The sequence below is a fragment of the Sinocyclocheilus rhinocerous genome, unplaced genomic scaffold (genome assembly GCF_001515625.1).
Source record: "Sinocyclocheilus rhinocerous isolate Xijiao unplaced genomic scaffold, SAMN03320098_v1.1 scaffold148, whole genome shotgun sequence".
In the NCBI taxonomy this organism is placed as follows: domain Eukaryota; kingdom Metazoa; phylum Chordata; class Actinopteri; order Cypriniformes; family Cyprinidae; genus Sinocyclocheilus; species Sinocyclocheilus rhinocerous.
In genome coordinates, this window is record NW_015653472.1 from 3906903 (window position 1) to 3920465 (window position 13563).

Here is a 13563-nt window from a genome sequence, read left to right on the forward strand (position 1 = left end):
AGGGTACAGCAGTGCCCAACTAAAGATATGCATAGCTTCCAGCTGCTGTCAGACACGCTGCACCCGAGCCAACAAAAATATCCATCCCTCGCTCCTTACTTGATTTCATCCTCATTCTCTGTCTAAAGTTTTTATCACATGTCCTCGGGGAGCTCCTTTTTGTACAGTAGTGTGATCAAGGCTTGTGAATGAAAAAAGACAGTTGTTTGATCCAGTGATGGTACTGATAAATGGAGCCACACACGCAGGCCTTTGTGGTGTCATTTGGCAGGCCCAAGTACAGATGGAGAACTCCTCCTGCAGAGTATCTCATAAGCCTGTGGCGTGAGCGATAGCTGCTCTAATAGATGCTTATCTTCTCTTTTAAAGAGTCTCCTCAAAAAGACCCAGACATTATTTTATATTCATCTTACACCGGCCTTCATTCATCATTATGCATTAATAACCCTGACCATTAAGGTCTTCTGAGATCTTGCTGAGGAAATCCATTGAGTAAATTGCTTTATGAGATGACTGTGGATCTGTGATTGCGATAAGGACATTTTGCCATGTGCTTGCACTTACGGTCACTTTATCTATAAAATTATGTCTGGTATTTATATCAGTTGAATGTATTATATCTTGTTCTGTATTGAGTCTTTTAGGAATAAGTGGCCAGACTGGCCGCTTTAAATAGTGAAGTGCCTTGATATAGAAGATTTAGCTGATACAGAATATTTTAATGTTATGACTGATAACTAACTTTTAAGCATACTAATTTTATAGAGTATATAGAAATACTTTTCATAGAGTAAAAAGGTATGCTCTGATATTACTCTGCCAATATCAGATACAATAATATGTATTATTATTAGTAGTAGTAGTAGTAGAAGTAGTAGTAGTAGTACAAACAAACAAATAAATAAATGATAACTTAAATATTATTATTATTATTATAGTATTAATGCTACCGCTACCATTACTACTACTACTAATAGTAAAAAATTATATATATATATATATATATATAAATATATAGAATCGGTATTAATGTAAGAATAAATATTAAATACTGATAGTAGTAAATAATAATAATAAATATTATCATTATATTATCAGTATTAATATAATAATAAATATTGCGTCTGATACCATCACTCTACCACGCTACCACTACATTATATTTTATAATAATTGACTGGTATTAACATTTATATGTATGCATTTGGCAGATGCTTTTATCTAAAGCGACTTACATTGCATTAAGTACAGTACATTTTTATCAATTCATGCATTCCCAGGGAATCAAACCCATGGCCTTGTGTTGCTAACGCCATGCTCTATGGTTTGCTCTACTGTATGGTCACAACATATCATGCATTAACATATCTGTTTTTTACTGTGCCCCCAACTTCACCCCTCCCAATTTTCTCGTCCTCTCACTTTGTCTTTTGTCTCTCATCTTTCTGGCTCCCTCTGTCCTGGGCCATGTGGAGGTCTGAATGGTTTTTCTCTACACACTCTCTCCTCTCTTGCAGTTAGAGTGCATCAGGAGGGTGTGGACCTGAGAGAAACATACAGGAAGAAGAAACAGTGAAGATTGCTCTTCCCTGACTGGGATAATCGCAGATTTTCCTGCCCGTTGTGTTTGTGCCTGTCAGCAGGTGCAATGCCTGCCACGTCACAACAGCAGGTGGGCAGCAGGGGGCGATGCACTGCTCTCCTGTTCCCTCTCCTCCTGCTGTCTGTGGCTCCCAGGCCCGGGAATGCCACCATCAACATCCCATCCAAATGTGAGTACAGGATTTTACATTGCCTTCAATATGCATGTGCATGGCGAGTTTTTAAAAAAAAAAAATTTATTTGCTTTGATTTTTGCAGTATTATAATGTTTGCTATGGTAGAAAAAAAAAAGTGCAGAATGAGATGTTTTAACTGAGTTTAATTGTTAAATTGATTATACTATTGATTTGAGCACCTAGTACAGGCCTGATTAGAAAGGACATTCAAGCATGCAGTGATTGAAACGCACCTGAGCTGGAACTGTAAAAACAGCAGCTGCTACAAGCTTCCTAAAGCTATAAACAGCACTGGGTTTGTTGCTATTTTTGTACATCTGCAATTTAAGATTGCAGCTATGTATCATCTCTTTCCCGCCCCTCAAAAGACACACACACACACACAAAAGAAGAGGAGAAAGACTAGTTGTTAAAAACTGCAAAACAGAAATGCACCAGAATGAGATGTCGGTGAAGTGTTACACCTACATTAAAGGTCACGGTTTCTCTTGACTTTCAATTAGTGACCTTTAAACGGGAAATGTGGACATGGATGTGACCAATGAGATCGATAACACACCCACATTAACATGTTCAGCTAGCAAACACAGCCTGACCTGGGCCATCCCATATGCTCTGTGCCAATGCTCTGTTCCTGTCTCACGGCCCGTGTTGCAGTTTTCAGACATTCAGCACGTTTGTTTTCTTAAGTTGTTGGGACTGCAGGACCAAGCAGTCTTGCAAAAGGATGGTTGAAGTCAAGGAAGGAAAATAGCTAGATAGGGAGTTTATTTTAGCTCTGCTTTGCCAGCATCTTGTTATCTCTGGTGTGCCTCTTGTTGGCCAGCTGATCTATAGTCCAGGTGTTTGAGCTGGCATCATGTGTTTTCTTTGTTTCGCCTCCAAACAGTGTAATCATACCAGCGCAAACATTTGTTTCATTACAAAAAAGGCTTAATGCAGTCTATGTGGGTGGAGGTCAGGTTTTGTCTTCACTGTGGGAGCTGAATGTACTCACGAGGATAGTAAAACCTGTACAATATTATGAGGAAAACAGCCTAAAAAAAAATTTAATAATGTCTTAATGAAAATCTAAAAATGCTAAATGGTTTTTGTGATGGGATCAAAAATATAAATATTTAAAAAAAAATACTAAAACAGGAAACAATTGAAGTCAATAGAAAGTTCACACCATGACAGAAGAACAAATGTGCGTTTCTGTGCGAGTACTTGTCTGCTATACTTGTGAGGGGCGGGCCAAATTTCTGGAACTGTGCAAATCGGTTAAACATCTAATCCTCATTAGAAAAAAAAGTTTCATAAATGAGACAATTAGTATCTTAATTAAAAAGGTGTCTGTAGAGGTTTGGGTTAGATGAAGGGTGTTGTACTTCATTTAGGAAAAATAGATATATAGGTACAGTTTATGTGTATCTGTGTGCATGCTTCTAAGTGTTCAAGTGTGTAAAACATGAGTGCATGTTGTCGATGTGCATTACTGTAATCTAAAAATATGTATTTTTTCCCCCCTGCTGACTCAATGGATAGACAAAATAAGAGACTGTGAGTATTTCTAGCATGTAAAATATGTTTCTGCATGTACTAGCTCTACTCCACAAAAATTTCCCGCACTCATTCCAATAACGGAAGACAGCCTGCAGCAACAGCCAAAACTGATCAGCTGAGAAATTTGTTTGTTAGGCTATATTTAGAAGTGTGGGAATGATTGTGCAAAATTCAAGGGTGCATTAAGGCATGAGTCTTTTAAAATTAATGATTATCTTCCATAAAGGCACGAGGGATGGACATGCCTCCCAGTTATAATGGTTAATGGTCCATAAGCTGGTCCATCATCAGCAATTACATGAATTTTTAAACAGTGTTCTTTTTTTAATCTATGGTTTTTCCTCCTCCTTGTCCACCTTTTCTTGGCATTAAAATGAAGATGGATGGACGGATGGACGGACAGACAGACAGACAGACAGATATGATTTATACAGACAGACAGATATAGTCTTTTCAGTTCAGCATGTACTCTGGTGCCTCTGTACTAAAGCAAAATGAAGGGTGTTTGGAAACAAGAAGCTTCCATTCCTAAAGCTAAATGAACAGCCAGTCCTTCTAGTTGTGCATGTGGAAGTCTAAAGTCTAAACTGCATAGTGAGGATCACTCTACCCATTCCTAGACATCAGTGTTGTTATGTGTCTAGTATAAGCACTTGTTTATAGCCTCAGTGACTCTGTCCGTAGATTACATCACTAATGCTTTATTCTCTCGCTGTCTGACTCTTATTCATTCTTCTAGTCTCAGTTTCTTCTTGCTCTCCCATGCTTTCACAGGCCACTCATCCGTAAAACAACCGACACTTAGAGAACATCTTAGGCTCACCTAATCTCCATGTATTACCTCTGCACGCTTTACACTGCGCTTTTCATTTCCCTCTTTTCACTTGGGAGTTCCTAATGACATGCACGATATTGCGTTTCCCGCATATGCCGATTGGAAATAATTGAATGTGTGCATTGGTGAGATTCAGGGGCACTTGCTTCAGAACATTGCTGAGGTTTAGTGGGAAACTTTACTGAAGTCAGTGTCGCAGCAGATCATTATGTTGTTTTGAATATTGGTGTCATGTGATTACAGCAGGTCAGCGGAAAGGCTGCCTAACTACTGTGACTAATTTGCCTTTCCTTATCCACGTCTGAAGCGACTAACAAATGAGCTGAAATTATTATAGCTCTGTGAAAATAGATGTCTATTTCTATTTTTAGGGTGTTGCTTTGCTAACTTCACAGCTCGCAGATATGTAACTAGATAATTGAATGTTTGGTGTGTGATTGTGTACTCTCTCCACAGTGAAAAGCCCCCCAGTGATTACCGCCCAGCCAGAGTCTGTCACCACCTTTTCAGCAGATGACATCACACTCACCTGTGAGGCAATTGGGAATCCCCCGCCCACGTTAGTATCCATAGCAACACGTTACATAATTTGATAAGTTTACTTGAAGCCTATACAGTATATAATGCTTTATATATTGCTTTTTATTTTGCATTGCATTCTTTCATAAATAATTGTAACCACAGTTTCAATACACTATTATACAAACCAATTCCTAGATTCACATTTAAACCTATATCGTGCATTATAATACTATATTATGTCTTTTAAAGACTCCATAAAATCAAAATGTGTCTTTTATGGCTTTTAGTCCATGTCTATTAGCTTTGAGGCCTATATGATATGGAAAACTAGGAGTGCCACTTAAAAATAAAATGAAAAAATCAATATTCAATGTATTAATTCAAAAATAAAATGTGAGACAGATTTTTTTAAATTTACATTAAACATTAATTCACATTAAACATGATTTAAATAGGTAGGGTTATATATTTGAGTATTATAATGTAAATATTGTAAATATGGTTACAGTTATTTTAAGGTGTATTATAAGGTATTATGGATACTATTTTCGTGCATTATATACACGTGCATTCAAAAGTTTGGGGTCGATAAGAGTTTTTAACGTTTCTGAATTAAATCTCTAAAGCCTTTATTTGATCAAAAATACTGTAAAAACTATGGTGAAATATTATTACAATTTAAAGTAAATGTTTTTTTTAATTGAAAAAGTTAATTTTGTATTGTAATATATTTAAAAAATGTATTTTATTCTTGTGACGTCAAAGCTGAATTTTCAGCAGCCAGTACTTCAGTCTTCAGTGTCACACGATCCTTCAGAAATCATTCTAATATGATTATTTAGTGCTCAAGAAACTTTTCTTATTATTATTAGCTTAGCTGAAAACTGCTGTGCTGCTTAATATCTTAGATGAACAGAAAGTTCAAAAGAACAGCATTTATTTGAAACCGAAATCTTTTGTAGCATTATTCATGTATTTATCTTCACTTTTGACCAATTTAATGCATCCTTCCTGAATAGTAGTGTTAATTGCTTTCAAAGAAATCAAAAATCTTATTGACACCAAACTGTTGAACAGTTTTGTGAGATAATTTATTATTAATCTTAAAAGGGATTGGTTAAAAAAATATTTTATCACTATAGCAATTTTATTTTTCTATATTATGTTAAAAATGACTGAAATTTATTTCTTATTTGCACTATTGCTAGGTTCCGCTGGGTGAAAGATGGTGTGGAGTTTGACCCCTCTAAAGACCCTGAACTCTCTGTGTCCAGAGATTCTGGGACCTTTTCTTTGACAGCCAAAGATGGACCCATTCACCAATACCAAGGCAGATATAACTGCTACGCGTCTAATGATCTCGGCACGGCGGTGTCTAACGAGGCTCGTATTGTCACAGAGAGTAAGTCGCTCTCATTACTGCAGCATTATAAACCGACACACTTATGATTGCCTGTTTGATATCCTGACGTTACCACATGCAGTGAGTTTTCTGTAGAGAGAATCTGGCGCACAGCAGATAACAGCCCAAAATCAAGCCCCCTTCCCCCTGTTGTGTCATACACACAAAATGGCATTTAGAGGAAAATTACAGCTCATTGTGTGTGCCAGTCACACTAGTAGTTCAAAGAATTCCAGAACGAATAAAAATCCCAGATTGCATCCCAGTTAGCTATCAAACACAACACCGAGCGGCGCTTTGTACGTAAAAACAACAACAAAACTATTGTTTTGACTAGCTATCTAGCAATCTACCTGTCTCCTTCACTCTATCTGGACCTCTCTGCCAGTTTCCCTGACAACGGTTACCTGAGAAACCAGTGTGAGTCGTGTAAGTGTGTCAGCGGGGACGGCCACTCGTGGGATTAATATGTGCAGGAAGTGAGAGTACTCAGCATGAGCGGAGCTAACAATAGCCCACATATTATGAACTCTACACGCAGCTGGGGCTGGCCACATTAATATGCGCGTCATCACACACCTATTTCATATGATTTCAAGCTAAGGCATCTTCTGAATAATGTCAGCTGTGCTTGCTAGCTACTTAGCACACTCCAGTTTCTCACAAGGATAAAATGTATCTGAAATTGTATTGTAAACAGTAATTTTAAATCTTTCCCATCTTTGTCTAAGAATTAAAGTTTAAAGTCAGCAAAAAGTTAAAAAAAGAAATCAATACTTTTATTAAGTGAGGATACATTGCATTGATCATAAGTGAATAAGTAAAGACAACGAAAGATTTCTATTTCAAATGAATGCTGCAGTGTTATTTTAGTATCATTGAGATATTACAGTTTTTATTAGTTTTTTTATTAGTTTTTATTTTTGTATTTTCTGTTTTCTTTTTAATTATAGCTAAGGTTTTAGCTCAAAATTTAGCTGTTTGTTTGTTTGTAGTTTCCATTTTTATTAGTTTTTTTTTTATATATTCCTATAGTATTTATTTATTTATTTATTTAGTATAAGTTTTATTTTTTAGTTATTTTAGTACATAAAGTTAAACTAAATGAAAATGAGAAATGCTGCTATGGCAACTAGTTGAAATAAAATAAGTTTACTACTTCATATTTTATTTTATTTCAGTTAAAGTTTATTTCAAGTCAAGAACGTTTTTTATGTTTTAGATTTGGTAACTACACTAATCATGCAATGCAGTTCTTTTGAACTTTCTATTAATAAAATAATCCTGAAAAAAAAAAAAAAGCTGTATAAGGTTTTCCACAAAAATATTAAGCAGCACAACTGTTTTCAACATTGATAATAACATTGAGCACCAAATCAGCATATTAGAATGATTTTGAAGGGTCATATGACACTGAAGCCTGGAGTAATGGCTGCTGAAAATTCATCACAGGAACATATTACATTTTAAAATATATTACAATAGCAAACAGTTATTTTAATTGTAATAATATTTAACAGTATTACTGCTATACTGTATTTTTGATGCAGCCATGGTAAGCATTAAAAACTTTTAAACGGTAGTGTAATTTAAATTAATTCTCTGTTCTCTTGCAGACACTCCCACTCTACAGAAGGAGAAGAAGGTGTCGAAGAAGGTGGAGGAAGGAGAGAGTGTGGTGCTTCCCTGTAATCCTCCTAACAGCACTGTGGCTCCGGTCATCCACTGGATGGACAAGAGTCTGTTTTATCCTGGTTTATCCATGTTAAACATGAGCCATATCTCAGCAATATCGACATATATGCATCTGTGTCTAAATCTTTTTCTCTTAGAGTTGCGGCACATTCAGCAAAACGATCGTGTGATTCAGGGTCGCGATGGAAACTTGTACTTCTCTCATGTGACTGTGGAAGACAGTCGAGACGACTACACCTGCAACACTCAGTTCCCCAGCGCGCGCATCATCGTCCTCAAAGAGCCCATCAAACTCACTGTTGTCCCCTGTAAGCATCAAGACAGAGGATGCTGACTGTCCTTGACCAACCTTTGCTGTTTCTAAAAAACGTTTGGGCTGAACAGAAGAGCAAGAGCAAGACATTGAGTTATTTTTAAAATACACATCTACATAAAACATCTATCTATCTATCTGTCTATCTATCTATCTATCTCTTTTGTTCCATCCATCCATCATGCACCACTTACTGCAGTTGTAACTGTCCATCCATCATTTATTTTGTTCTATCCATCCATCCATCATTTATTTTGTTCTATCGATCCATCCATCCATCCATTTTGTTCTGTCTGTCCATCCATTCATAATTTCTTTTGTTCCATCCATCATCCATCCATCCATTAATCAATCAATCATTTCTTTTGTTCCATCCATCCATCGTGCACCCACTTACTGCAGCTGTAATTGTCCATCCATCCATCCATCCTTCATTTCTTTTGTTCCATCCATCCATCCATTCAACCATCTGTCCATCTATCCGTTTCTTTTGTTCTGTCTGTCCATCCATCCATAATTTATTTTGTTCCATCCATCCATCCATTTATCTGTCAATCATTTATTTTGTTCCATCCATCGTGCACCCACTTACATCCATCCATCCATCATTCCTTTTGTTCCATCCATTCAACCGTTTCTTTTGTTCTGTCTGTCCATCCATTCATCATTTCTTTTATTCTGTCCATCCATCTGTTCATCCATTATTTTGTTTGTGCTGTCCATCTATCCATGCATCCATCCATCCATTGTTTATTTTGTTCATTCCGTCCATCCATCCATCCAATGTTCTTTCATTTTTCATTCTGTCTAATGTCATAAAAAGTCTGAAAAAATATTGAGATATTAAGCCTTTTTGCCCAGTCTTAGTCCTGTGTGAACACCCACTTACTGCAGCTGTAATTGTTTATCATGCTCTCTCCTCATTCCCCTCAATAATTCTGTCTTTGTCTGTATCTGTAGCTAACTCAGTAGTGCGTAACAGAAGGCCACAAATGATGCGACCCACTGGCTCCCACAGCTCCTATCTGGTGCTCAGTGGCCAAAACCTGGAGCTGGAGTGCATTGTTCAGGGCCTGTAAGTCAAACCTGCTCTGACTGTGTCATTGACAGTTACTTCCTTAAAAAGTGTCCGGTGTGTTTACATCCTATTCTCTCACTTACTAGGCCGTCTCCCAAAATCCAGTGGATCAGGAAGGATGGAGTCCTGTCAGAGTCCCGCACATCCAAAGATAGTTATGATCGAGTTCTGCGCTTTAAGAATATCTCAGAGTCTGACAGTGGCGAGTACCAGTGTACTGCCACAAATCTGCAAGGCATGATCACTCACACCTACAGCGTCACTGTGGAAGGTACTGCATGCTTCACACTGCCAGATCACATCCTCTCCAGATTTAGATTTAGATGTGGGGTGTGAACTTGAGAAAATCAATGGGAGGATGACTTAAAAAACAAACAAAAAAAACAACAACTTAAAATTAAACTATTGACTACCTCACTTCCCTTTTGGAAGGTTGCATATAATTGTTGGCTGAGACCTTTCATGATTAGTTGTTTGTGTTTTGTGGTGGTATAGCTGCCCCATATTGGATTAAAAAACCAAAGAGCCAACTGTACGCCCCGGGAGATACAGTCAAACTGGAATGTAAAGCTGATGGTATTCCCAGCCCTGAGGTCACCTGGAGCATCAATGGCAATATTCTTACTGGTAATTGATTGTCAAGACACATTCCATTTCTTAATGCGGGGTTTCCCACACTAGGTTTTGAGAAGGAACTGCAATGGGTTTGTGATTTGATGCAAAGCTAATTAATAAAATCACAAAACTGTAAAATTGAAATAAAATAAAAAACTTACTAAAAAATATATTTGTTTTCCTGCACGTCATGTGAACATTAACTGAAATGAGAGAATTGTGACCATGTGAATGTGTTGTTAAATTATTGAAATATTAACTTAAAATCTCAGGAGATACTTAAATATTTTAAGTCCAAGGGATTCAGCTGAGAAAAAAAATTTGGAATCACTGGTTTAAAAGGATAGTTCACCAAAATTTTTTTCTTTTTTTCATCATTTAGTCACCCTCATGTTGTTCCAAACTTGCATGAATTTCTTTCTTCTGTTGAACACAAAAGAAGATATTTGCTGGTAGCCATTGACTTCAATAGTAGGGAAAAAAATACTATGAAAGTCAATGGCTAGCAGCAACTTTTTGATTACTAGTATTCTTCAAAACATCATCTTCCGTGTTCAACAGAAGAAAGAAATGCATATGTGGAACAACATGAAGGTGAATAAATTGACAATTTAAATTTTTGGGTGAACTGTCCCTTAACTGTATGTTTTGCTTGTATATGTAGAATAATCTTTGTTTGAGACATTGGTATATGGTCTTGTATTGACATATTGAGGTGTCTTTTTGCGTAGATATTGAACCCAGACGCAGCTTGAAACATGGCGTTCTCACTCTGAAGAATGTGGAACTCAGTGACACTGCAGTGTATCAGTGCAAAGCAGTCAATAAGCATGGATCTATCCTCATCAATACCTACGTCTATGTTATAGGTAAGGGAATTTCCAAAAACAGCTCTAAAAAGTTATTTTTGTTGTGGTGCTTGCTAAGGCAAAATACAGGGATCAGAATATCGTAGACGTATTTATAAACTACCCTAGCAACCACATAGCGACATGCTAACAACCACTCAAAACACCTTAGCAACAGCATAGCATTAGCAACCACCCTGAACATAATTGCATAGCCAATCACAACTCAAAAATCAAAAACTAAATACATTTTCTAATGTTTTTATTTTGTTTCTCTAGAACTGCCTCCCCAGATTCTGACAGAAGATGGTCTCATGTACTCTGTGGCAGAGGGACAGACGACTGAGCTGGCTTGTGAGACCTTTGGCTCTCCTCAGCCCAATGTCACATGGTGAGACAGACTCTATCCTGTGGGGTGTCCCTTCCTCACATGCCAGAACTGCTCCGGCCAGCTGTCCTGATTATTGGTGTAGTGTGGGGAGTCCGTTGGGAAAATGGGCAAAATCATACTCAATAGTCAACATTTCGGGAAAAAACATGGTGTTATTTTGGCACACTGCTACCATTTGAACAGGCTAAAATAAATATTTTGTGCGTTCACAGGGAGGGTGAGACCTGGGGTGCTCTTGAAGCCAACCCAAGGATGAGCCAGTTACCCGATGGCTCTCTACAGATCAGTAACGCCTCCCTCAATGACAGCAGCCAGTACACCTGCACTGTTAGCAACAGTAAAATCACCATCACTGCTGAGCTGGATGTACTCAGTGAGTTCCACACCATATTTAGAAAAGGCTCCATTTCAGGCTTTTAGGATAATTTCTTTTGTTAATGTTCATTTTGGCTTTTTTTGTGTTCTAATATCCACATACTAGGGACAAAAAATATGCAAAATATTATTAAATACTAATATGTGTACAGAGACTTTTAGTACAACAAGGAAAATAGGTAAAAATAAAATTAAACTAATTCAAGATATATTCTCTTAAAGTCTCTTGTTATCTTACATAATCTTGTTTCTTGTGGATTTTTTTTTACTATAATTTTTTTAAAATTGAAACAAGACAAAAAAAGATATTTTTTACAAATAGAAATTTTGTCCCTCAGATAAGACAGTCATTGTGAAACCTCCATTGGCTCTGCGAATCCAGAGGGGGAAGCCCGCTACCCTCACCTGCGAGTACCAGGTGGACTCCAGGCAGGACACCCCTCAAGTCCAGTGGAGGAAGAACCGACAGAAGCTCACAGAATCCTCTGATTCTGACAAGTATGCTATTATACCTTTGTTTCCCTCAGAATGCTTCAAAAAGGCTAAATTTAAGCGGTATAACATGATCTCATGAACGTTATTAACCATAAATGTCTTAGGTACATGATAGACGAATCCACCCTCATAATACCTGATGTTGAGGAAGAGGATGAAGGGATTTACACCTGTGAAGTCATTACCACTCTGGATATGGCTGAAGCGAGTGGCTCCATCACTATCGTTGGTAGGTAACTTTATAATCTGCCTGTTCTCTAATATGGCCATTTCTAAACCCTTTTATGTGTCTGGATCTATATAGCTGTATGTGTATTGCAAGTTGTATGATAATGTGACCTACAGAAAGGACAAAAGGACATGTTTTGCTGTAGGCATATTCAAGTAATAACCTTTAAAACCATAGATGCCTTGTTTTTACTAGCATCTTACCCCCTGACCTCTTTGTCAACCCTCATTCACCAGACCGACCAGACTCTCCGACACAAATACAGATGACCGAACCTAAAGATCGCAGTGTCACTCTCAGCTGGACACCTGGAGATGATCATAACAGCCCTGTGCTAGGTACCATAAATGTTTTCCTGTTTAGGCAACAGTTTAAAGGGATAGTTCACCCAAAAATGAAAATTCTGTCATTAATTACCCTCATGTCGTTTCAAACCCGTAAGACCTTCGTTCATCTTCGGGAACACAAATTAAGATATTTTTGATGGAATCTGAGAGCTGTCTGACCCTGCATAGACAGCAACGCAACTGAAATGTTCCCAAGTCCAGAAACGTAGCAAGGAGATCTGTAAAATAATCCATGTGACATCAGTGGTTCAACCGTAATTTTACGAAGCTAAGAGAATACTTTTTGTGTGCAAAAGAAAAAAAATATAACGACTTTATTCAACAATTCGTCTTCTCCGCATCACCCTGGTGCCATTTTGGAGAGTATCCGCTGGACGTAAACAACGTATGCTGTTCTGCCACATAAGCCACATTTAATATGTATAAATGTCATTGCGTTCACAAACAAAATATCAAACCGCATTTTCTCAGAACTAACTTTTTTCTGAGGCAATTTTGCAGTTTGCACAAGTTTCCTATCACAGGGATTCCCATATATTTTTATTAGCCAAACCCCTTTGACCTAAAATATTTACTATAAAATATAAGTACCCTATGAGATTTAATTTCAGTCATTTCAAAAACACATGTTCATGATTCACTGCTGTTGGTAACTAGTCACATGACATGCACTTAAACAAGTAAAATATTTTGTGTATAATATATATATATATCAGGGGCGTTTCCTCCGAGGAGGCAAGGGAGGCAGTGTCTCCTCTAAAAATTACTAAATATGGCATTAAAAGTATAAAAGTCACTCGTTTTTTTATAAAGTAACACTGTCAAACAGCGACACCCGCAGGTAAAGTTACAGCGGAGGCTTGCCTCCCTTTGCTCCATAGACTTTCTACAGAGACCCTAAAGCAGGGCTGTCCAAACTCGGTTCTGGAGGGCCGGTGTCCTGCAGAGTTTAGCTCCAACTTGCCTCAACACACCTGACTGGAAGTTTCTATGCCTAATAAGAGCTTGATTAGCTGGTTCAGGTGTGTTTAATTAGGGTCTGAGCTAAACTCTGCAGGACACCGGCCCTCCAGGACCGAGTTTGGACAGCCCTGC

General features: G+C 37.6%; 1 protein-coding gene across 3 annotated transcripts in view; it reads left to right on the forward strand.

Moving 5' to 3' along the window:
* Positions 1 to 1544: 1544 nt before the first annotated feature.
* The window catches only part of LOC107716224 (neural cell adhesion molecule L1-like), an 18916-nt gene continuing 6897 nt past the window's right edge, over positions 1545 to 13563 (forward strand). For 2 of the 3 annotated variants that reach the window (XM_016522605.1, XM_016522606.1), the window contains exons 1-14: positions 1545 to 1772; positions 3306 to 3320; positions 4615 to 4717; positions 5889 to 6082; positions 7699 to 8085; positions 9051 to 9165; positions 9255 to 9439; positions 9664 to 9795; positions 10515 to 10652; positions 10911 to 11022; positions 11235 to 11395; positions 11736 to 11895; positions 11997 to 12121; positions 12358 to 12459. In XM_016522605.1, the coding sequence (XP_016378091.1) occupies positions 1649 to 1772; positions 3306 to 3320; positions 4615 to 4717; positions 5889 to 6082; positions 7699 to 8085; positions 9051 to 9165; positions 9255 to 9439; positions 9664 to 9795; positions 10515 to 10652; positions 10911 to 11022; positions 11235 to 11395; positions 11736 to 11895; positions 11997 to 12121; positions 12358 to 12459 (2053 nt within the window). In that variant the 5' untranslated portion in view covers positions 1545 to 1648. The remainder of the gene's footprint in view (positions 1773 to 3305; positions 3321 to 4614; positions 4718 to 5888; positions 6083 to 7698; positions 8086 to 9050; positions 9166 to 9254; positions 9440 to 9663; positions 9796 to 10514; positions 10653 to 10910; positions 11023 to 11234; positions 11396 to 11735; positions 11896 to 11996; positions 12122 to 12357; positions 12460 to 13563) is intronic. The other variant, XM_016522607.1, reaches the window with a different exon arrangement.